The sequence below is a fragment of the Teleopsis dalmanni genome, chromosome 1 (assembly GCF_002237135.1).
Source record: "Teleopsis dalmanni isolate 2A chromosome 1, ASM223713v2, whole genome shotgun sequence".
Lineage (NCBI taxonomy): Eukaryota > Metazoa > Arthropoda > Insecta > Diptera > Diopsidae > Teleopsis > Teleopsis dalmanni.
The window spans coordinates 94310576-94337562 of NC_051846.1; the positions used below are offsets into that span (position 1 = coordinate 94310576).

The window sequence follows — 26987 nt, forward strand, 5'->3', positions numbered from 1 at the left end:
ATGGCTAATGTTATGGTGGTTGAGCTAAAATTGGAAGATCAAAAGGCCCACATTGTTCCAGTGTATATAAATTGTAATAATTGGGATGCTGATTTCGTCGCAAAGTTACAAAGAAATGCAAAGGATCTAACTCTAGATAGGAACGGAAAAAAATTAATAGAGTTGTTTAATGCTCTAGGGCTCACAATAATGAATGGTAGAATTAGTGGCGATTTAGAGGGCGAAATAACATTTGCGCGTGGTGGAGCAACGTCAACAATTGATTATTGTGTTTTAAAAGGTTTATTTCTAAATATTATACAGCAACTTAGTATACAAGAGAAAATCTACTCTGACCATCTACCCGTGGAAGTAACGCTTAAAATAAATCATATAAACTACTGCAAAAATATGAATCTACTACCTAAGCTTCAATGGAGCTTCAAAAACAATATTTGAACTTATATCAGATTAATCTTGACCAATTATTGAACAGTAATGTAATGTGTGAAGCTACAGCTGATGAAATGATAGCAAAACTTAATACAGCAATAAATGAAGCTGCTAGTCCATTTCAACAAGGACCAAAGAAGAGAAAATGGAATAAAAATTGTGTGAGGATCAAATTTAATATACAAATTTAAACCCCACTAACTAAGTGGACAATAAAACAAAACAATAGAACTCACGTAGTTCACTCACTTATTTCTGCTATGAAAATCAACCAATAGAAATGTGGTGCAAAATAGCACTTTGCTTACTCGAAATGTTTCTTGTCACTTGCAATGGATAAAATTTATGGTGCAAAATAGCACTTTGCTTACTCGAAATGTTTCTTGTCGCTAGCAGATTTTGTATAAAAGGAAGCAAAATTATGGCTTTTGTTCTATTTGTGATTTAACACCATTGCAGGTAAGTCGTGTGAGAAATAATAATAGCTCAATTCAAGTGACCTGGACACATGATAGCACGTTTGGCCTTTGCTGACGGTTGGTTTGCTGACCTCAGCAATCCAACGTTTCCGGTTTGTCCAACGACTTCAGCAATTCAAAGCTTCTGTTTTGTCCAACGACTTCAGCAGTTCAACGCTTCTGTTTACCCAACGCCTCAGCAATTTCACGCTTCCGGTTTATCCAACGCTTCAGCAATTCAACGCGTCTGCTTATCCAACGCCTCAGCAATCCAACGCTTCTGGTTTATGTTCATCTATAACTTATAAAATTCTCATTAATTTTTAATAAACATCATCATAAAAATACGAAACACAGTGTCTCCTGTTCTTATTTAAAAATTCTTTTAACGTACCCCTGGTATTTTCGCTGAGTTATACCCCGGCTATAGACAGGGCCGGAAAAGGTCGTTACAATTGTTCCGATAAAGAGTGTGAAATTGCAAAAACAAACTGTTTGGAATGAGTATAAGACAGCCAAAAACGTTTACAGAACTATTTGCTATAATAAAAGAATCCAACACACTAATGGTCTTGCCTTATCATTATCATCAGTAAAAGACTCCAAAAAGGTATCACAAGGATTACAGAGATTTTTAGCTACATATACGATAATCCAGAAGTACCGGGATGTTTTAAAAATTCAATAGTTTTTCCACTATTTAAAGCAGGTGATCCGCATGAAGTAAAAAATTATAGATTATAGATACATCAATGTCTACAAAGTTGGGTCGAGGATAAAAAACTACTAAGTGAATACCAAGCAGACTTCAGGTAAGGTTACTCAACTGTGGACAATGTTTTTATTCTGACAAATATTGTAAAATTATACGTAGAAAAAGGAAAAAAATTGTACGTGTTTTTTTGTAGACTTTAAAGCCGCATTTGATTCTATCGACAGAGATGCTATGTTTCATAAGTTAAGTAATTATGGTATATCTACAAAAATACTAAACATATTGAGGGCGTTATATTGTAACACGGCTGCAGCAGTATGGGATGAAAACAGTCTTTCTATGTGGTTTTCTTCGAACACAGGAGTAAAACAGGGTTACTTGATAAGCCCTCATCTTTTTGCGTTGTTTATAGGCGATTTAAACAACTATCTTTCCGAATGTATTCTAATAAATGGAACATGTATTAAATTACTATTATATGCAGATGATTTAGTACTTATGGCGGACTCACCTTTAAAAATGCAAACAATGATCAATGAATTATATGCCTACTGTATGATATGGAAACTTAAAATAAATATTTCTAAATCTAAAATTATAATATTCAAAAGGAATTGCAGAAGGCTTATGAAAAATGAAATTTGGAAATTAAATGTTTTTTTTTTTTTTTTTTTTTTTTTTTTTTTTTTTTTTTTTTTTGATTCCATTAATATTACAACTATCTTAGATATCTAGTAATACTTTTAACAAATGAAAATTTGGAAGTTTCAGTTATCTTAAATCATCATTTAAGATAACATGTTAATGATAATGATATGTTTCATAAAATTTCAAAATATTTCATAAATAATTAGATAAATAAATACATAAGTCAATAAATAAGTAAATAAAATAAATAAATAAATAGATAAATAAGTACATAAGCAAATAAATAAGTAAATAAATTAAATAAATAATTAAAGTAAAAAGAGAATAAATAATAAATAAGTAAATAAAATAAATAAATAAATAATAAATAAATAAAAAAGTTAAATAATAAATAATAATAATAACTTAATAAACATAAATTAGAGTAAGCTTAATTTAATACTTTATACTTAAGTATGTTGGGAGTGTACGTTTAAGACGTTTTTTGTATCCTAGTTCCAGGGCAGGGAGTCTTCTCATTTCTAGGTTTGAATGCTGAAGCAATTTAGATAAGTGGTTAGCACTGCTTTTTTGAATTGTTTCGTGTACAGTAGGGATATTCAGGTCTTTGTGAATATCGTCGTTTCTGATGTACCATCTAGCATCTACTATCGTACGCAGGATTTTTGATTGGAGCCTTTGAATAGTATTTATATAAGTCTTGCAGGTGGTTCCCCATATTTCAATTCCATATTTCCAAATCGGAACAATAATACTTTTGTAAATTAGTAGTTTGTTATCTATTGACAGACTGGAAGTTTTACCAAGAAGCCAATATAGATATGCAAATCTTCGATGAGCTTCCTTTTTCTTCTGAATTATGTGCTCCTTCCAAGTCAGCTTTTGGTCTAATAGCATACCCAAGTAATTGGCTTTCTTGCAGATTGGTATATCATTGTTAACAATTTTTAGTTTCTGTTCTTCAAATTTTCTGTTAGTGAAAATGACTTGGACAGTTTTTTCGGCGTTTATCTTTATCCCCCAGGTGTCAGACCAATGCATCACTTCGTTTAGATGATTTTGAGTTGCTTTAGTGATATCATGGTTCGTTGATAAAAGTCCAGTATCGTCAGCAAACGTTACAGTTAGTATTTCTCCAGTTTTAGGCTTAGGAATGTCTGCAGTGTATAATAGATATAGGATCGGACCTAATACACTCCCTTGAGGGACACCGGCTTCTATTTTTATCATGTGGGATGTGTCGTTTTGGTATTGTACAAAGAAGTATCTATCTTTAAGGTAGCTCTTCAGTAGTAAATAAAAATCGGCCGGCAATATTCTTGATAGTTTGTAAAGCAATCCTTCGTGCCAGACGCTGTCGAATGCTTTAGCTACGTCTAAAAACACACCCACAGTGATCTTCTTAGAGTCTATATTCATTGCAATTTTACTAGCCACCCCACGAATTTGCTGAATAGTAGAATGCTTTTTACGAAATCCAAATTGGTGATTTGGCAATAGGTTGTTTTCTTGTATTATTGGTTCAAGTCGGGATAAAAGAAGATTTTCAAATAGTTTGTAACCTTTGTAGCACTCAATCTTGATATAAAATTTGATACATTTTTTTGTCTTTCAGCCTCTAATAAACCTTTCAGCTCTTTTGTTAATTTATTCAACTTTGTCTTTATTTGTGGAGCTCTAGATACTTGCCAGATTTTTCTCAACTTTCTTTTTTGTTCTATTTTATGTTTGATATGATTCGGGACAGGTATTACATTTTTGGTTTTTGTTATTGGTGTAGATGCAGATGCTGCAGATAATAGTAGAGAATTGAAATTGATTATTGCATTATTTATTTCCTCTTCTGTTCTTAGAGCTACATTTATAACTAATTGTTCTTCTATTATCTCGCGATATGTATCCCAACATGTTTTGTAATTGTAAGTATTAATGTTCGTATTGTTCATAGTAAGAGTTGCGCTGTAAACTAGTACTATCGGTGAGTGGTCAGAGGACAACTCAAGGCTGGAATGAATGGAAAGGTTACTTACATTTATGTTTTTTGTTATAAAGAAGTCAATCAAATCAGGTTGCTTTCTTGGGTCACTAGGCCAGTACGTTGGTTCACCAGTACCTATAAATTTTGCTTTGTATTCATTCAGTGCGGTGTAGTGATTTTTGCCCTTTGCGTTTGTTAAACGTGAACCCCATAGCATATTTTTTGCGTTGAAATCCCCTCCGACTATAAATCTTTGACCAAGAGATTTGAGGAAATTTAAGTACGTGACTTTGGTATTTGAGAACTTAGGAGGACCATAAATAGCAGACAATTTTAATAGACCATAGGAATCTTCAATCTTTTCTGTGGTCGCTTGTATTTGTTCTGTACTATGATTTTCTGATTTTGGGCTAACTATACAGTTTTTTATGAAGATGGCAGTTCCACCGTGTCCTTTTCCGTCGGGATGATTGGTTTGAAATATTGTGTAATTTTTTATTTTAACATAGCTTTTTTCAGTGAGATGCGTTTCTGAGGTTAATAGTATGTCGATCGAATTTGAGTACAGAAAAGTTTTCAATTCGTTGATATGTCTACTTATACCGTTTGCATTCCATGCTACTATTTTTAATTTATGGAACTTACCCATTGATTTTTGTGACCAACGCCGTTAAAATGTTCATCATTCCTGACATTTGTGTTATCAATGTTTTCATCATTTCTTTTAACTCTGCGAGTTCTGGGTTGTAAAAGTTAGATTCAACAGGTGTTTGACGCGTAACTTGGGCATATGATAATGTTTGTGGGATGTTGGCATTTGTGTTTTGAGCAGTTGCATTGTCTGTTGTGTTCAAAGATTGTTGCTGACTTGTTTGGACGGGTGTTACTTTTTCTCTCATGATAGGATATCGTTTAATTTTAAGTGATTTGTACACCTCACATCCCTTGTAGTTGGCTGTGTGCTTTTCTCCGCATAAGGCACAGCTTATGTTTTCAGAATTTCCTTTTGTTGGACAACTGGCGGTTTTATGAAGCGTTATGTTGAAGCGTTAGAAGTAGTGAAAGAATACAAATATTTAAGAGTTTGGATCAGTTATAATGGTAAATTCAATGAACATCTCAGTAAAAAGTTAAGTGAAGCCAGAAATGCAATAAACTTGTCATGGAAAGTAATTTTAGGAAAAATGAGGTTGCGCCCTCGGTAAAGTTTCAATTATTTCAAGCGGCGGTAAAATCAATCCTCTTTTATGCAGCACATGTATGGGGAATAGACGAATATAACGAAGTAGAAACAGGATTGTCAACTTTATATATAGAGACGCTAAAACTAAATTTTAAATATATAAATCACGTCATGAATCTGAGTGACAATAGACTCCCTAAAATTCTGGCAAGTTTGCTCGCAAATACGAAGACAGGTTTTGTTGAAAAATGGCAATCACTGGCTAATGCGCATGTTCTAGTAAGTTATGTTTTATCGAGTTTCTAATTATGACAGCGCTGCCACCCCTAGCGCAATTATCGGGATGTATAGTATGGTATAGAGTACAGTTTTTAAACGTTCTATGCGATTGCTTAGTAAAATGAGTTTCAGCGATTAGACCGATATCAATGTTTTCGCTATTTAATACGACTTCGAGTTCATTTTTATGTTTTGTTAAGCCATTCGCATTCCATAAGAATAGTTTCAAACGATTAGTCATAATCTAAAAATTGCATATTGTGCTCTAGCACGCTCAGACGTTGTTCGAGGGTTTTAAATACCTCTTCTTGTAGATTAAGTTTTGTTAAGATAATTAACAACGCGTTGTTGCTTTGTGAGTCAGTTCTTTGAATGGATTCCTTCACAGTTTGGGCGTATGTAAATGACTGTTCTAACACTAGTAGGTCCAGTAATTTTGGATTTATTTTTGTTACAGCAACTTGATTATTTTTGTCAGCCGTAGTTTAGTTAGCTTTGTATGGCATTCGTGGCAAAAAAATTTATTGACAAAAATTATGGCGAATGAAAGAGCTAAATTTACATTGACAGCAAGGGCAAGTGATTATAGACATGCTTACAAAAGGTTGGAGTATGAATTACGCGATCAGAATTATTTTAAAGATGATTATACTATTGGAACTATCAGCCAGATTTTAAAAACTCGGGGCGAACTCCTTAATTTAAATTATAGACCATATGTGCAAGTAAATTCAACACATGGTTCATTGTGTAATTTAGACCAGCCAGAGGACATAATACACTTTATCGGATTATGTCCAATTCTGATAGAAATGCGCTACAAATTCTATAGGAAGCACACTCTTACAGAGGAGGAAATAATAGAAGCATTAAACGGGGAAAACTGGACCGCACTCTCTGGCTATGTTAAAGATGCAATTAATTACAGGCATAGAATAATAAATGAAAATTTTTAGTTTTAAATAAAATAGAATAAGAACAAGAAAAATATGTACAATTCTACTTTAATAAACTGTAAAATATACTTCAATTAGCTTTAGAACACTTCATTATTAGTTAATTAGTTTGTTGGCAGACGGCATTTGGGCCATGCCTTTAGCTCAATAAGTAACAATATTATAATGTGTAAATATTTTGTAATTTATTTATTAATAACATAAATTAACGTGTGATATTAGTTCTAAGTTTGAAATATTATACAGTTTTTGAACTAAAATAAAAAAAAATACTACTACTACAACATAATTGGCGACAAGGATAGGATAGATAAATGAAAAAAAATAAAAAGTAATATGAATTAAGATGAATTTAAATTAAAGACATTAGCAAATATAAAATAAAAAAGTGAAGAGGATATTTGTAAATGTTGTCGGAGAAAAATGATGGGTACAAATACAAAAACGTGTTATTTTACACGTGGAAAAATATTTGGCATAAAATGTAAAAAAAAAATGTTTCAAAAAAAAAAAAACAATTTCCAAAGTTTTGAAATGCGAATAAATTCAAATAAAGATATATTATTACAATAATAATATATATATATTAAATATATAAAAATATGTATATAAAAACTATATGTTTTATATTCACATATTTAAAATAAATAAAAGATGATGCAACAGACGGAACCAGCAAAAACCACTAGCGCGCCAAGTATAACTGTATTGCTGAATTTTCGCCTCAAAAAGAGAATGAGAGATTGGAAATTCATTTTGCTGAGATCAATTGCACGGAAGATAACATAGAAAAGCTTCTTTATTGCAAAATAGCGGATCAGCTTCATATGAACTATTGCATAACTTATGCAGTTCAACATCACCTATATCGAAAACGTATAAAGAGTTGTGTGCAATCTTAAAAACACAGTATACTCCACCAACTATAATTTTTAAAGAGCGTAAAAACTTTCACAGTGCGATGCACTGTGCAAGAGTAAAAAAATTAGCTTTAACATGTGAGTTTGGAGAGAACTTATCAGATTTTATTCTGGATCGGTTCATCATGAACATAAACAACAAAAATTTTGAAAGACTATGTGAGAAAGATGAGAAACTCATAATTGAACAGGCACTAAGAAAAGCACTTATTATAGAGCCTATGTTCAGTGAGTCAAAAATTTATGGGGAAAATGTCAATTACATTAATAATAATAATATAAAACCTCAGTATAACAAAAGAAACGGGAGTTGCAAAAATATTGAGAACAAAGTGGAAATAAAGAAATCAGTGAAATTTTATCAACCGTGCGTACACTGTGGTTGGAGAAATTATGTGTCTAATGAATGCTATTACAAGTCATTTAAATGTCATCAGTGTGGAAGAATTGGTCATCTAACTTCAATTTGTAAAAAGAAATTAGAGTTGTAAATAAAGTATCTAATATAAAAGTAAATGATCATGTTAATAATAAGTTTTGTATTTACAGCATTAAACATGAAGGTGACGACTCAACTGAATTGTACTCGATGTCAATTAAACTTAACGAAATTTCGATAGATGTTGTGTGCGATTCAGGAGCTCCATGCACTTTAATATCTAAACACATTTTAAACAAGTACAACAAAACTGTAAATCTTAGAAATTTTAACGATCCATTTATTGATTACAATAGTAATCATATTAAGGTACTGGGTGAATATTTTGAAAATAGTGAGTACAATAGAAAAAAAAAGAAAATAATGTTAGGAGTTACTAATAATAATAATTTTCCCTTATTAGGTAGGATTTTTTTAAGAGCCTTTGGTTTTGAACTTATATAATACAAATAAATTCCATTAATAATTCTGATTAATATGATATATTTATTGAACAAATTAAAAATGAGTTTAATGAAATTTTTGATGGTGAAGTAGGTACATACACAAACTATCAAGAATTTCTTTACCAATGGATAAAGATTTCAAACCAGTTTTTTTTAAACCACGACTAGTCCTATTAGCGTGGAAAAGTAAAATTGAAAGTAATTTAAGAGAATTAATTGGTAAAGATATTTTAGAACCAATAAGTAGTGCAGAATGGGGTACACCGTTAGTTCCCATATTAAAACCGAATGGTGAAATTAGAATATGTGGCGATTATAAAGTCACGATTAACAGACATCTATCCGATTTTAATTCTCCATTAACGCGTATTGATAAAATTTTTGCGTCACTTCAAGGGGGTGAACTGTTCTCAAAACTCGATTTACTTGGACTCACTAAAAATAAGGAAAGAACGGAATCTATTTTGAAACCACCAATTTCCAGAAATTTGTTTGAGTTAAGAGCGCTAATGGGTATGGTAAATTATTATTAGAAATGCATTGACAAATTTGCAGATAAAATGATTCCAAGGAATCATATCAGCCAAGGTACCATTTACTAAAAAAAATGTAAAATTTGTTTGGTCTGAACAATGCAAAAAAACATATGAAACAATAAAAAAAGATATAACTTCGGATAAAATGTTAGTACAAAATAAGTCCAATTGCATTCGTGTCTAGAGCTTTATCTAAAGCTGAACAAAATTACAGCACACTAGAAAAAGAAGCCTTGGTCATAATTTTTTGTGTAAGTAAACAATATTTAATTGGAAACAACTTTATTTTAAAAACAGACCACAAATCTTAAATATCAATTTTTGGTGAGAGTAAAGGTTTACCAATCATGGCAGCTGCACGCATGCAATGATGGGTATTCATACTATCTGGCTTTAATTTTTAATTTGAATATGTCAAGGACCACACTATTGATGCGGACAATTTATTTCGTATACTTCAAGCAATACATTGCGATCAGAATGAGGGAAGCTTATTCTTAAATTATATTCAAAGTGAAAATATTTTAAACATTGACTTTAGGGACATAGCGCGACTTATATGTTTATTCACTTCGGTGAATAAAAAAAAAAATAATAATAATAATTTTAATTCACAAAACAAATTTTAATTTTTATTAAAATTTTATTTCACAAAATATATTTATTGTTGATCCAAGATATTTTACAAAATATTAATTTTCAACTTTAACTTCGATTAAAGATATCTTTAGACTGAGTTCTAAAACAAAATCAATATCTTATATACTACTTACAAATCATAATTGGCGAAAGTGGATGAGAGGTAACAATAAAAATTTGGTAACCTGTTGACAAATGAGGGTCATTGCATTGTTTATGTTAAATGCTGATGCAGTTTGAGAAAATCTATTACAAAATAGATTTTGTAATATAAATTACTATGAATTAAAATATTGTTTTAATGATTTAGAAATTTTAATTCTGAATAATGAAATTTAGAAATTTTATTTTGCTTATTTAGAGAAAGTTAAAGTATCGTGGGATAAAATATTATTTCGATACTTTAATGGTTCTGCAACTATGATAGTTACAAAGAATTACGTTTTGTAATTAATGTTTGGAAAGTGTCACTATTAAGCAAATTTGGTAATATGGGAAATATACCGTGGAATAGATAATTATTTGGGACACTTATGAGACATATACTATCGAATTTATTATTAATAGGAAAATTTGATCACACAGACCAATTAATTGGAATATTGTGAAGTATTGGCGAAGCCAATGATATAACCCGCGCGTTCTTATACTTTCTTAGGTATGTGATTTTGTCAGAAAAGAAAAGCAAAGATACAGAATTAACAGTAGACCAAGATTGCTTACTCTGGGGGTTTCGAGTTATAATTCCATTGAAGCTTAGCACATTCATTTTACAATCACTACATGAATCTCACTTAGGCATAGTCACGACCAAATCACTAGCAAGATCCTTTGTATGGTGGCCAAAACCCGATAGGGACATAGAACATTTAATTAAATCATGTCTTTCTTGCCAAACACTATTGCCAAGTCCGCAAAAAAGTCAATTAATACCATGGAAGGTAACGAATACTGTTTCGCAAAGAATTCATATTGTCTTTGCATATCCAATTAAGAACTTTTATCTTTTTGTCATAATAGACTCTTATTCAAAATGGGTCGATGTATTCAAAACAAACGATATCACATCTAATTTTGTAATCACTAAGTTGAGAGAAATTTTTTCACGTATTGCCGAAACCTTAGTTAGTGAAAATGGCAGACAATTTGTCTCCGAAGAGTATAAAAATTTTGTTAATAACAACAAAATTAATCACATGTTGACTGCTCCTGATCATCCATCAACTAATGACTAATCAACTAATGCCACATTAAATGGTAAAAATAATGAAAACTTTGAAATATCTTTAAACCGATTTTTAATGGATTATCGTAATACTAAGCATTGCACAACAGATAAAACCCCAGCACAAATTTTCCTGGGAAGATTGATAAAAACCCGATTTGAGTTTATTAAATCTCCTATTGTTAGGGATAGAATTATTTAAAAGCAAAGAAAGAGTGTTTCAAATTACAGAGGATAGAAAAATTAACAATTTGAGATAGATCAAAATGTATATGTACGTGACTATTTTAACGTAAATAAAAAATCGTGGATTTCTGCAATAATCAAAGACAAAATGAGTCCACGTTCATATTGGATCAAATAAAATCAGGCCAGGAGAAAGTCTGGTCGCACACAACAATTCAATAGATTTTCAAGACGATTGGAGTTACAGTCCATCATGTTCATATACAGACATGCTGAGTACAAACGTTGAGCGTTCACAATATGAAAAAGAAATACAAGCATTAGATTTAAGTAACAAAGATTCTAGTGTAGATATACAAAATGTTAAGAGTAATTGTAATTGTCAAAATATTATCAAAGAATTAAATAACAAATCTGAAAATGAAATATGTATTAACAATGAAATGAATATCAATAATAATGAAAATGTACTATTTAATGATTGTACAAAATAAATAGTAGTACTAATTGCGGACGAAAACGCTCCATCAATTCAATGGTTGTTAGGACGTGTTGTGGACACTCATCCTGGAGCAGATGGATTGGTGCGAGTAATAACAATTCGAACGAAGGCGGATATAATCTGAAAAAGTGTTACCTACATTTGTCCGTTGCCTACTGAGGCAACAAAACCACCAAAAATGGTGCTGGTTGGAACAAGGTACCAAGGCCGGTAGTATGGTCAAGCCGTTTTAAATCTTGTAATTTAATTTTAGTTTTTTATTATCAATTTGGAATTTGAATATAAAATTGCATAACTGAATTTTATATTCAATATTTAGAATTCAGTATTTAATTTATAATTTGTTATTAATTTGTAATTAAAATGTAGAGTGTTGACAACTTATAGAAAATAGTTCGATTTTGAGTCAAACTCAAATAAAAAAGCAACTTCACTTGCAATTAAGGAGTTGAACAATCAACACCAAAACTATATTTAAAATGTTTTTTCATTTTGTTGAATTTGTTAAGTTGCTGTCAGCCACAAAAAACATTGCAGCTTCATCAATGGCAAAAACACACAACTTGAATTCATTGCAGAAAAGCACATTGTTCCACAACTTCTCCGGCATATCTACATATTTGTTCGAAAAAGCAATGCGATTCTTTTGATTCATTAAAGATACATATATAAGCCTTCCTTCGTGCTACTCACCATGAAAACCGGCCCTCCTCAAAATTCTGCAAGCGATAACCACAGAAATTTTTTTGTAAAGCTTTTCTGTATATTATGTACAATTTCCAATGCCATCAAACTTGGATTTTTCGTAAACGAATTTAATATTGAGCGGATTTTACGATGTGTAACTTTCGGTAGGCGACCAAAACGCGGCTTTGACGTATTAACTCCGGTAGTTTTCTAATTTTTAATCACGGTATGAACCAAACAATGCACTATTCCAACCAAACGTCCCATTGCCGGTTCGACTTCTCTTCCTCTCAAAATTTCATTTTTTTTACCGACGCTTACTTCTTTCTGATTAGACACCACTGCCAGTTTGTGATAAGTATTTTAAGCACAATAAAATTTTTTGCAGTTTTATGATTAATTATCACAAACACAATAAAACGCAATCCAAATTTTCACCAATTAACATTTAACTCGGTTTAGAACTGCAGCATTACTTAATGCTTGTAGACTATCCTTGTGCTATTCTTGTGCTTGTTGTGCTATCCCTGACAATTGAAGCACCGTTATCTCATTGTGAACAAGTGGAAAATAATTTTGCAAAAACCATATGCATTGAATATTATAAAAAAAACACTAAAATACGTTTCCAATAAATTGAGTTTTTTTAGAAACTTGTACTTTTACTCTGAGTGTAAATATAAACTTTGCAAGAAGTTCCATCAATTATCCCGACTATGCAAAAAATTTGAAGGTTCTATTATTTACAGAGCCTGAGTTGTGGCCAATTAAGAATTGGTCTAAAATGCAAACTCCACATGAGCCCGTACATAAAAAATATGTAGAAAAAAAGTTTAAAATATGTTTATTCATATATTTATTATTCATATATTATATATACTAGTGTTTTGTTTTTAAACCGCCGTCCGGCGCATGGGGTGAAAAAAGCCTTGCATTTTGACAAAAACGACATAATTCACCACTGACAAAAAATTAGCTGCTGTATGTTTATGTAGCTTCATAAAACTCTGTACTAAACTCATTCCATTGAGTTTTATTCAGTTTATGATCAGCAGTTATGAATAACAGGTGTTTTTTGTTTTGTTGGGTGCTTTTTGACCCCACGCGACTTATGTTACAAAATTTTTTTTGCAAAGAAATGAATCTAATTCAAGAAGCTCGTATTTTGAGATGTCTAAATGAGGACTGCGATATTGAAATAATAGACAACTCTAATAGAAGTAGTGGTTAAAAGAATTTTTATTCTAATTTGATAAAGTGATTTGCTAGACATATATATTTTTTATAGGAAGTGAAATTGAAATTGATCACGTTGAAATTTGTGAACATAATTCCGAAACAGAACATGAATGTTCTGTTTCTGTTCTAATACAACAGAAAATATAACACCAAGTAGTGATGATGACATTCCTCTTTCACAGTTGTATAACTCTAGAATTAAATACTACCGATCAAACAAAATAGTAAAATAAATCATTTGCTTATAAATGGAAGAAAGATTCCCCACGTAAAGCTGTTCGAACACGTCAATGCAACATTAGATCTCATCTGCCAGGGCCTAAACTAACATGTAATGAAGCTAAAACTATCTTTGAAACATGGAATCTCATATTTTCTAATCATTGGATACACAATATTGTTAATTTCACGAATCAAAAAATTAAAATGGTCTCACATGGCTATAAGAGGAGTCGTGATGCGAGTGAAACTAACACTATCGAAATGAAAGCTTTAATTGACATACTCTATATTGCTGGACTACATACATCTTCACACAATATAGAAAACACACAAAAATATGTGTTGGTTGCAAAAAAGCTCTCTGTCCAAGACACAGTGAAACAATTTGCAAAGATTGCGCAAATTAAAAACATGCAATTTCGAGCTGTAAAATTTTTTATTTAATTATCGAACATCTTACTTTTTTCTTTTATTTCAGTTTTTTCACTTATTAGTAATTAAAAATTCATTAAAATAAAAAAGAAAATTATTTTCGTTTTGTATTTAATGATAAATATACTAAAAGACTCCAAAAAAAACAAGAAAATTTAATACAAGTTTTATGAAAATGACTTATGATATTAAAAATTATATTATTGAAATAAATCAATGTTTTTTTATTTGTTGACGTACGAAACTAAATATTACCATCAAAAAGTATATATTTTTTCAAAAAATTTTGTTGATAAATAAACTTTTACAATGGGGTTCTAAACAACCCCACGCGACGGACTGTGTTACTAAAACGACGGCGGGTTAAAAAATATAATCGGAGGTGATGATGTCAATTTTTGTCAAAACCCGTTTTGATTTTAAACAAATGACCTATATACATTTAATATAAGTTTTAAACATAATGAATATATATGTGTTCTCTACTTAAATTCGTTTTAAGGGTAGAGTTTAAAATATATTTAATACACGTTCCTCACATTGTAAGTGGCCAATAAATATAAGAATGAACAATAAACAAAATGTCTTTTATTGGAATAATACAGTAATAGGAACAGGAATAAGATCTGAGCTTAATAGCAAATCAATGTTCTTATTCGAATTGAAATTAAATTGAAATAAATTATGACGGTAACACCGAAGGGGCTTGTAGATGCATTGAAGAATATAGAAGATAGCGAGCATTCCGATCACTTTATTTAAAACTTGACTACTTTTCGTAAAAATAAAAAATATCTTGGAATATTTTTAATACCGACACTATATTATTACTGTTTTAAATCATATTGTATGCTCATAATCTAATGGTATTCTTGACATAATGATTTCACTTTTTTCTGATTTAAGTATAAAAAAGTGCTTCTATTATTATTTAGAAAATTCATTCTGCGGAAACAAAAAGGTTATGCAATCTAAAAAATATAACATTGAATTTTTTTTAATTTCAGAAATAATAAGTATCTTGAGAAGTCAAGAGTTAGCCGAACATGCGCTGTTGGAGGTTTTTTTCTGTCTATACCAATTTTTCTTACCGGTACGTTTAAAAAAATTAATTAATTTAATTATATTACTTATTTATTTTAGGCATCATTCTCTACACCTTTAATAATTTTCATTCGACTCCTGCTGTTATATCAAGCGTTCTTATTGGTACGGGAATTATATTTTGTGGTGGTGCCATGGTTCATAATGTATTCGTGTGGCAAAAAGAAAAGACTCTTTGCTACCGAAATCAACAAATCAACTTGTCCTTAATTTCTCATATAGGACCAAATTCACCTCCGATTCAATTTATGAATCACATGAGTCACGCCAATCAATTTCATCAAGCAAATTTACAGTTGCACCAAACAACTTCATTAACTCCTGTCTCACCAAATCATTCACAAAATAGTTTCAATGCACTTGGATCAGGACCAGTAAGTTCTTCTTATCTTATGCGACCTTCTACAGCAACTCCGCCAACACCAAAAACGATCGCCAACGGTTGTTTAACATTAACTGGGCGTGAAGCTAGTGGTTCTGCAAGTCCGAGCATACCTCCAACTTTGGATATAAGTACTATAACTAGTACATCTTTGCATGAATTATCAACTTTAGTTTAACTTCATTTTATATATTTTTTTTTGCTAAATAAAATAAAACAATAGTATATCACAAGCCCACTATAACGAATGATGGTGTAAATTTTTATTTTTTAAATAAAGTAAAGATAGCAATAAGTTTAAAATAGCGTAATCTATTGAAATTCTTAATATTCAAAACAATATTGCAAATTTAATTTTTCAAATCCTCAAGACAATAAAAAAGAAATGTTTGAGGTCTAACAGGCCTTTAGAAATTTTTTTCTTACTAGATAAAATGGAATTACCAGTTTCTATCTGATAAAATAAACAGAAAAAAAAATAAAAGAGATTGAAGAAATTTAATCAGATTTGTGAGAATTTACTATGTCGTCACATTAAATTGGTGTGAGAAGTTTTGCTTTAATCTGGAAGGATTACAATACTCACATAATTTCGTTTTGGGTTTTTGGTAGTATATAGCTATAACTTTTGTAATAAAAGTTACACAAGTATTAATTATATGTACATTTTGAAGATACCATTGAGCACTGGATATTTTTTAAAAAGATTTACTTTCAACTTTGTATTTTCTTGATATTAGAGGAGCACGCCGATCTCCATAGTTCAATACCTTAGCACTGATTTGCAGACTTTTTGTGTCATTAACTTCGATATTTATAAACTTAAATCAGCTGAGCGCCTCCATTATGTACTTTAGGGCAATTGTTGTGCTCAGAATGACAGAGTTATTCGCGAAAGTAACTATGTGATTTAAGTATAAAGGAAGTGTACGATCAAACCAAAATGTCTGATCAACGTTGGAATCAACTATTTGCAAGCACTGAACACTTGAATCCAGTACTTATGTTGATTCTATTTAAACAAGAAAACCACTGAGTACTTGAACCCAGAGATTTCGACGATTTTCCTAATTATCCTAGTCACTGAACACTTAAATCCAGTGAATAGGCGCTTTTGTGACGTAAATTCAGCACTTGAACTAAATTTACAAAGCTAAAGAAATGAATCAATCACGAATGTGGCTTCGCATCAATTCAATTGTCAAAAATTCAATTGTGCCTTTTATTTAAAATTGATAATTAATTTACAACAAATAAATTAACTAAAATAACCTTGACAATGCATGCCAAACAATGAACTTATTGCAAACTGCAAGAGTGCATTTTCTTGCAGACGAAATTTGACGCTTTTGTTTTCATGTGCCAGCAGAAGCGTATGACGTATTTTGGGCATTGCATTGACAACGTTATTTTTTACACCAAATATATTTAACACAATTATTACAATACAAATAAAAATAACAAATTATTCATACAAATTTAATAAAAACAATAATATAATATAAACAAATATTCAACATTCTCCCCCGCGTTGAACAACCGTTCAACAATATGAGCCTCTAGCTGTCAGGTAGTCAGTCCGACTATATGTTGATAACGAATTCTCGTGACTGTCGACGTGGCATGGGTATAGGTGTTGTGCGGTTGGCTTCTTCAACGGATGGAATTTCAACATGTTTTTTCTGCAATTTCTTCTTCATCATGATTATGATTAATATCAGCCCTATAACGAGTGCAGCGTAAGCTATGGTGAAGCTGTGGTACTTGTGTGACTGAAATTGATTTGGAAGATCATTTATCTGGTATGACTGCAACACCTTCTGCAATACTGTGAGTTCTTTAAGCTGTTGATCGTATTGGTTGTTACGTATCGTTGACAGTGTACTGTTGCCGCTGTAAGCATCTGATGTCTTCATAGGGGGTTGTAGCCTTAATTCGGAGATTGTACCAAGACTACTGTATGAATATCTTGCCGTGCTTGCAATTATTTGTTGTCCTTGCACGGACACAAAGTTGTGTTTAAGCACGCAGTCTGGATCGATCGTCAATAATCCTGAACCTTTTAGATTTAGTGGAATGATTTTTTTATTACATACTGCAGTTGCTCGTGAAGATGTTGATGTCGCATAAATCCATTGATTTTTGTGATTCAATGGAATCCAGGTCAGCTTGTTGATAGTGTGTTTCAACCGACAATTTGGTATTGTGTTGTTGTTGAATAGGTTGACCTCACACGCACATACTTCGGAACCAAAATTGTATCGTATGCGGACGTTGGTGCAAAGAAATTCCTCTTCCTTAATGGTCTCACAAAGACTTAATTCGGATTTTATTAGAGGAAAATATTGATCATGCTGCGTATTAATAGCCAAAATAGAACTGCAGGAGTCAATTACCGTCATGGAGTCATTTACCCAGTTCGGGATTGGAATTAGCTGAAACAATTCAAATCGTTCATGTTCAGTCAAGGGTAATGTTATACTAAAAACTGCATGCTGCTGTGTGATTCCACCTTTAACCTTCATTAGTCTGTAAAGGGATATTAACTCATCTTCTGGCATCGGTAATTCTAATGATGGTGATAAATGAAGTTTGATTTGATTAACTTCCTTTTGTAATTGTGTTGGTGTCAATAACAATGGATTCACTTTTCCATGATGAGTATCAGTTAGAGCATCTATAATGGCAGATTGTATCTTCTGTAGATTATGTGCTACCAGTGTTAATTGAATGGCTCCTGCATTGAAAACTTGATTGAGCCGTAATTGATTTACCTCTCTATTTGTATCTTTTATTGAATTTATTAATGCCTTTATTTCATTGTCAATGTGGTCAGAACCTTCTTGAACTGCTATTTTATCTTTCTTCATTATGTTGATTGTTGAATCGACAACTGATGTCTGATTCTTAAATAGCGTCAATAATTGTATTTCATTTTGTTTCACTTCTGTAATTATATTTGACATTCCTTTGGCATATTCTGAATCTAATACTCCAAACAGTCAATGTGCAATATTGCCTACAAGGTCAATTGCTCCTCTTTTGAAGCGATGATCATGAAGTAATTTATCATCGAGTTGTAGTTCGGATTCAATTTGTTTAAAGTGATTAACTGTATTCGCACATGATGCGTTTGGTTTCATTTGTTGACAAGCTTGATGTAGCGACATTATTCCTGTGTTTAGAGCTGCTGCTTCCGTCCAATAAAGACTTAAATCATAATAAACTAGTAGATTCCATTCAGTGGTTGATATGGCAGTTGTGCCCAGATTTTCAAAGTGAATACCCAATTTTGTGCCAAACCTTTTATTGTCAATTGGAGATCCTATTACTATTGGCAATATCAGTAATAGTGTAAGTAATACAGAACAGTACAAATTGGTCGGCAGTTTTCCACGTTTTGTCTTGGGCTCTTCATACGACTCTTTTCTATCTTTCATAATTAACTTGTCAGGAGGTACTTCGTGATCAGCTTCAGCCATTGTTGGTTGATCATCTGTATTTACAGGCAGTATAGCTAATCGATGAATTGGGCGTTTAAAAATGCCTGCCGATGTTTTAACATCAGCTACTCGGATATGTCCATCTGTACCCTTGTACACATGTACAATTCGTCCCAAGGGCCACTGCATCACTGGGACGTTATCTTCTTTGATTATAACCATGTCTCCTAACTGTATGTTGGCAGATTGTGTTTTCCATTTGTTACGTTGTTGCAGTTCCATTAAATATTCGTTAGACCAGCGTTTCCAGAAATTATGTTTTAACTGGGAAACTAGGTTCCAACGTGACACTAACGTGTGTTTTTCTGGTTTCGATCGGCTGTCTACATGAGTTGTAAGAGCTTCTCCAATTAATAAGTGTCCTGGAGTTAATGCTGTCAAATCATTTGGATCATTGGACATTGGAGTCAATGGTCGTGAATTTAATATCGCTTCAATTTCCACCACTACTGTTTCGAGTTCTTCATACGTCAATGATGCTGTTGAAATGCTGCGTAGTAACAAATATTTTGCGGACTTTACGGATGCTTCCCATAAACCGCCAAAGCGTGGAGCTCTTGGTGGAATAAAATGAAAATTTATTCCTGTGGTACTGCAGGCAGAGATTATTGCTTCTTGTCCTTCATTAGAATAAATGTTTTCTTCTAATTCTGCTAACTGGTTTTTGGCGCCTACGAAGTTTGTTGCGTTATCACTGTAAATATTCAAACAACGCCCTCGTCGACTTATAAATCGTTTTAATGCTCCAATGAAAGCATTTGTTGATAAGTCGGTCACTAACTCGAGATGTACCGAATTTGTAGAAAAGCAACAAAAGACTGCAATATATGCCTTTGTTGGCTTTTTGCCTCTCACCTTGTAGTGGATCCAAAATGGTCCGCAATAATCTACACCAGCATTAATGAAAGGTCTTGCAGGAGTTATTCTTGATTCTGGTAAATTGCCCATAATTTGTTGGCATAATTGCGGACGTGCTTTGTTGCATCGAATGCATCGCTGAACCGTTGCTCGGGCTGTTGATTTACCTTTAATCGGCCAAAAACGTTGTCGGATTATACTCAATAGTGCCTGCGGGCCACAGTGCTTGTTTTCTTCATGGAACATCACGAATAATAATTTTGCCAATGGATCATTGTATGGGATCAGCATTGGGTGTTTAGAATCGTATGGTAATGATGAGGCTTCTAAGCGTCCTCCTACTCTAAGAACATTTGCATTATCAATGAATGGAGATAAACTACTGATTGAACTAGATTTATCAACATGACCTTGTTTCTTCAGTTGTTTGATTTCTTCATGAAAATCATTACCCTGAATGTGACATATTATAGTTATTAATGCTGCATCCAATTCGTTGGCACTAAGTACTATATGTGTGGCACGTGACTCCTTTGATTTTCTTGCGTTGTTAGTGAATCTAAGAACATATGCTACTATCTTTTGTAACGTCTTAAATGAATTCTTGTGCTGAATCCTGTATATGAAATCTGCGTCATTGCTTTGAGTTGCTACAGCTACAACCTTCTTCTTCTCCAGATCGACTGGAACTTGTAATGATGATGAAAACCTTGGTGGCCATACTTCCTGTCTTCCATGCAAAAAGAACGGTCCTTGAAACCAAAGTGCACATGTTGACAACGCCCTTGCTGAAAGTCCTCTTGATAACACATCAGCTGGGTTGTCTTTTGACCTAACATGTCGCCACTGTTCAGACAGAGTTAAAGTTTGAATTCTTGCCACCCTGTTAGCTACAAATGTTTGAAATGATGAGGACTGTGAGTTGATCCAAGACAACACAATTTCTGAATCAGTCCACAAAAATACCGGCTGGTCCTTCTCTTGAAGATCGCTTTTCACTCTTGCTGAGAGTTCCGCTGCTAGGACTGCCGCACATAGTTCTAGTCGCGGTAGCGTTTGTTTTTTGAGTGGTGCTACTCTTGACTTTGCACATAACAGTCGCACTATTATTCTACCATCTTTTAAAATTGCTCTGATATATGCTGCAGCACCAAATGCCTTTTCAGATGCGTCAGCAAAAATATGTAGCTGTGTTGATGATGGAACCTCGCCTCTGAAGATATGTCTTGCCACCTGAAGATTTTCAAGAGTACTTAAGTTTTCTCTAAATGTTGACCATGTTGTACAAAGATCTGTAGGAAGTGGTTCATCCCAAGATAATTTCAACTGCCATAAGTGTTGTATGAAAATCTTTGCTTTGACTATTACTGGTGCTAATAAACCAAGTGGGTCGAACAGTCTAGCTAAATCAGAACTAACGACTCTCTTCGTGATTATTCCTTCAGTAACCATTTTGACCTTAATTCCAAATAAATCTGCTTTGGGCAACCAAAATAGTCCCAGCGTTTTGATTGACTCGTTATTATTGAAATCTAGATTTACCTCTTGATCATCTTGAGAAATGTTTTTCAAAAGTTGAGGATGGTTTGCGCTCCATTTCCGAAGACAAAAATGATGCTTCTTCAAAATATGGATTAGTTGTCTTTGAGCTTCAATAGCCGTAATTAAACTATCTGATCCACCGAGCCCATCGTCAACGTAGAAATTGTCACACAGGATTTGAGCTCCTAATGGATAATTCACCTTGTTTTCTGATGCTATCTTTTGCAGATATCTTGTTGCTAGGTAAGGAGCTGCTCGAGTCCCATATGTAATTGTGTTTAGCTGATAATAACGAATCGTTGAATTTGGACTGCTTCTCCAAATGATAAGTTGATAGCGTCGATCTTCAGGATTTATGAAAACTTGACGATACATTTTCTCGATATCTGTGGTGAAAACAAACCGTGGTCGCCTAAAACGGAGCAGAATTGAAAAGAGTTCACTTTGAACTGTCGGTCCGTTATACATTAAATCATTCAACGAGTGTCCAGATGTAGTTTTGGCGGATGCGTCAAACACCACTCGAAGTTTAGTAGTTGTACTATCTGGTTTTAGTACACAATGATGAGGAATGAAATATCTTGGAGTCAACATGGAATCCAAGTTTACTTCAGTCATGTGACCCAATCGCTCATACTCTTCCATAAACTGGACATATTGTTTCCGCAAAACATCATTTTTCGCTAGTCGTCGTTCAAGACTGATGAACCTTCTCCAAGCTGTTTCTTGATATTCCCCTAACGTCAATGAGTTTTCCAGAAACGGCAACCTTACCACAAAACGTCCTTCTTTATTTGTATGGACGTTCTGCACAAAATGAGATTCGCATAATTTTTCTTCTTTGGATAATGTCCTTTCTGTTGTATTCACCTCATCCATTCGCCATAATCGTTCAATTGCATCTTCTAACGATGAGTTATTATCAACAACCTCCGCTCCACCGCAAAAACTGCACATTAAACGTTTGATTTGTCTGTATTTGATGCAACCTTGCCACTGACAATCCAGCCAAGTGTAGAATTTTGCAAGACTGGAAGCCCAGGAGCAAGCGTTAATTTACCTTTCTTTAACAGACTAAAATAGAACTCCGCACCGAGTAAAATATCAATTTTCCCTTGTTGGAAAAATGTTGGATCTGCTAACTGAATGGTGTTCGGGACCTTCCATTTGGAAATATCGTAGCTGCAACTTGGTTGAGGTGGAACTATATTTGGAAGCACAAACGCTTCGACTTCTGTAGTAAACCTTGAGTTAAGTGATTGCAATTTGATGTTAACTCGCTGCGTTGAATTTTTTTGCACCTTTCCTATACCTTCTATGCACAATAACGATTTTGTTATTGATATAATGAGCCTTTTGACAAGACGCTCAGAGACTATGTTCACTTGCGAACCAGAGTCTAGTAATGCTCGGACTTCACTTGTATTTCCATTAGATGCAATTATTTTGACTCTTGCAGTTGGCAAGAGAACATAATCACGATGACCTGTGGATGTGTTTGCTGTCGCTGTGGTGACTGCGGTGTTGTACCCACTTGAGCTAGGTTGAATGTTCTGTTTTGTAACTTCCAAATGTAGCAACGTGTTATGCTTTTTATTACATTTGGTACAACTTCTTGATGAACATTTGTTCACCACATGATCATTTCTGAAACAGTTAAAACAGAGCTGTTGATTTTTCACCCAATCCAATCGTTGAGATGGTGAAAATTGCAAAAATTTACGGCAATGATACAGTGGGTGCCTGTCTACATTGCACAGTTTGCAATTGTTGTTTCCTTTAGAAACTGTTACAGCCGATGACACTGAATTATTTCGATTTGCTTTAATTTTTATAGCCACCTTATCTTTTTGTTCTACAACTTCCATCAGTTGGAACTGTAGTTCTAAAAAGGCTAAGAACTCCTGAATGTTTTGTATCTCTTTTGGTTTTGCCAGAGATTGCTCATATCTAATGAGCATCGCCCGTTCGAGTTTTTTAATTAGTACCTGTAACAAAATTGGGTCCCAAAATGTCGTTTGAACGCCAAGATTGTTTAGTGCTAATAGACACTCTTTCGTTGTGTCATGTAAATTTTTAACTGCTGCCACAGTTGATGTGCCTGATGGCTGATTTAGAAGTTCATCGATTAATGTGGACGCCAAGACCCTTTTATTATTATAACGGTCTTGCAGTAATGTCCAAGCTGCCAAATAATTGTCCTCCGTTATGCTGAAATGACTTATCAATTTTTCAGCTTCACCTGTCACATGTGATTTCAAGTACCACATTTTTTGAGCAGCTGGTAGTGGCTGATTGTCTACCATTTATGTAAACAAGTCAAAAAATTGCCTCCATTTTAAGTAATTTCCATTAAAACTTGGGATTGTTACCTTTGGCAATGGCAGTGAGGACCGCATGTTTGGTTCTGCTACTGTTGTTTGTTTCTGTTGTAATTGATCCAATTTTATGGACAACTCTATCAAACATTGTTGTACCAAATCTTCAATTTGGTAATATCTCTTGATTGAATCTGACATCAGTAGGATTTTCCAAGTTCTCTGACAAGCTCTCTACTAACCTTTTTAAAGCTGCCATTCGAGCGGATATTTTTCTTATCAAACCATTTGTCGTAGCTACTAGTTGCGGCTGTGATGCCATTTGGTTACTAACACCTTCACCAAAGTTGTCTGCTGCTTTGATTGTTGCCATCGTTATTCTGAAGTTTTTGCCAAATGTGCTTAAGAATGTTCTTCGAATGCTGAATGCTGAAACTTAACCGCTGACTGTTGATTGTTGACTGTTGCTGCGTCAAACCAGTCCTGTGCTGCTGTCCGTTTCACGGGTCACCAAAATGTACGATCACACCAAATGTATGATCACACGCTGAATCAAAGGTTGAAATCAACTGTTTGCAAGTACTGAACTCTTAAATCCAGTACTTATGTTGACTTATTTGAACACGGGTCTGTATCGAGGGAAATGGAAGAACGCAGCCTGAGCACTTGAACGCAGTGGGATTTGAGAGATGTCCTGATGTAATTAGTCCTAAAATTAACTGAAACACTTGAATCAGTAGTCAAGGTGCTTATATGGATGTAAATTTGCACTTGTACAAATCTACAAGCTATTAGAACGAAACAAACAAAAGAATCGCTAACGAAATGTGGCTTTCGCATAATTGAATTTGTCAAAAAATTCAATTGTGCCTTTTTCTATTTAAAATTTGATAATTAATTTACAACAATAATTTATAAATAACCTTGACCATTGCAAATGCCAAACAATGAATGTATGTGCCAACAGAAGCCGTATGAACGTATTTTTTGGGCATTGCATTGAAGAAAGTTATTTTTTACACCAAATATATTTAACACAATTATTACAATACAAATAAAAATAACAAATTATTCATACAAAATTAATGACAACAAAATATTCATATATAATAATATAACATAATATAAACAAATATTCAACACCGGCTATAGATAGGGCCGGAAAAGGTCGTTACAACTCCTTAAAGTTTCTTTCCTATAACATTTCTTACCTGTGCAGAGTATTTTTCCAACTGTTGCAAAATAACACTTCACCGAAAAAGGTAGGTGTGATTATGCGCTGCAGTTTTCTAGGTAGATCGGCTTGTATGAAACTAATCAACTTTTTAATTCACCTATATAAGAAAAAAGTTTATTAAACGGTTTAACTATATTAAAATTCATAATTTAAAAACAGAAATGATGCGGAACTAATTTAAAATGTTATGTTTTATGTATACATTTATTTTAGAAATAAAAAGTAAAAGTTTTTGTATAGTTTTCGTTTCAAAATTGATTTCATGGTACTTTGGTGCGTATGAGTAACGTGAAGGACACCTGATTAATTAATTTTTTTTAATTACTTCTAAAATGAATATCACAGTGGAAATATTTATTTTTGAAGTAGAATTTATACCATATATTAATTTGATTCAAAAATAAAAAAAAAAAAATTTGTGTGAAATATTCCTTTTTTTTTTTACTGAAAAATCGTGTGTATGTGTTTGGTGTGATATGAAGGATAAAAAAATTTTTAAAAGTACTTCTAATTACAATATCGTCCTGAAATTTTTGGGTTTTATGTAGAATTTTATTACTAATCGAAATCAAAAATATTATATAAGAATATATGTAGTATATTCTTTGAAAATTCATTCAATGAAAATGTAGTACGCATGTGCATGATGTGTTTTGCGGGAGAAAAAAAAATATTAAAAAATCTCAAAAAATAATAGCATCCTAAAAATTTCGTAGTAAAATTTAAAGCTGAAATTTAAAATATAAGAAATGGAATCCCAGGGGATATATTTTAAGGCGCAAATGGTCCGTTATGACTATGAAATGATACCCTTCGACATATTGTCGCATTTTTCTGACACCACACACGATTGCCAGACATTCCTTCTCCATCGTGGTGTAAGTCTTCTCTGCGGGGTGGAGTATGTGACTGGCGTAAGCAATGACCTTTTCTTCTCCAGCTACCTTCTGTCTAAAACATAGAAATATAAAGACATGTAATTTGCCTCTGTTAAAATAATCATGAATTCTGAAAAGGTACAGGCAATGGGAAAAACATGTCTGTTCAAACATATACACAATCGAACTTATTATTTTATGTATGATCAATGCTATTTTGTTAGTGAAGTCAGTAATCAAACCAATAGCGAATATGTTGTATTTTGCTTGGACAAAATCATATAGAAAAAACTCTAATATCAGAGTAAATGCACACATAGCTTCTAGTTCATGCGTATGTAAGTTTCTTGGTAAATTTTTTCCACTCTTCTTTTTATTGCACACTTACTAAATATATATATGCATGGGTAGGTGAGACAATATTTTTGAATGTGATGCTTGGATTTTGTTTGTGTGCTTCTTTTTTTCTTAAAATATATGACTGGCTTCCTGTGCATAAAATACACAAGTCTTCCAAATTATTTAAAACTTGATTTTTGCTGAAATTTTATACTAGCTTCATACTAAAATATGATATTTGCCTATGACATGATGGAAAACACCGGAGTAGCGCAACCACAGTTGTTATTAGTGTAAATGCTGTTAATATGTTTGGCTGTCAAGACTCAGCTATCCCATACAGTAACAATAGTTTCATGAAGAATATTTATAAACACCATATTATATGTTAAGGTAGAAATTAAGTAATAAATAAATTATTTCACATTGTTAAATTGTGTCATTCAATTTATATTTTAAGCAATTTAGCAATTGTGAAATAATTTATTTTGAATATTTATGTTAAGCTGAGGCAACAACTTAACTGGAGCAACGGTGAAATATGCAACGTTGCATTATGCATTATTAACAGTGTTCCAATTAATTTGTTGCTGAGGTATAATTATTATTAATAAAATTATTGCACAAAAATTGTATAAAAGAGATTGAAACAATAAAGAAAGTAATCAATCAATAAAAACTATTCTTTGATTCTTGTCGAAAAC

At 32.7% G+C, this 26987-nt stretch overlaps 3 protein-coding genes across 3 annotated transcripts; 1 reads left to right on the forward strand and 2 right to left on the reverse strand.

Moving 5' to 3' along the window:
* The first annotated feature begins 8579 nt into the window (after positions 1-8579).
* On the forward strand, positions 8580-15873 carry LOC119688681. The gene is made up of 4 exons (XM_038103350.1): positions 8580-8972; positions 15058-15083; positions 15130-15215; positions 15266-15873. Exons 1-4 carry the CDS (start codon positions 8580-8582, stop codon positions 15784-15786), a joined length of 1026 nt encoding a protein of 341 aa, XP_037959278.1. The 3' UTR covers positions 15787-15873.
* A 1318-nt stretch (positions 15874-17191) lies between these two features.
* LOC119688685 lies at positions 17192-18478 on the reverse strand. The gene has a single exon (XM_038103354.1). It carries the CDS (start codon positions 18476-18478, stop codon positions 17192-17194), a length of 1287 nt encoding a protein of 428 aa, XP_037959282.1.
* Positions 18479-18610: 132 nt separating this feature from the next.
* Positions 18611-22468, reverse strand: LOC119688691. Its single transcript, XM_038103360.1, has one exon. It carries the CDS (start codon positions 22466-22468, stop codon positions 18611-18613), a length of 3858 nt encoding a protein of 1285 aa, XP_037959288.1.
* Between the last annotated feature and the right edge of the window lie 4519 nt (positions 22469-26987).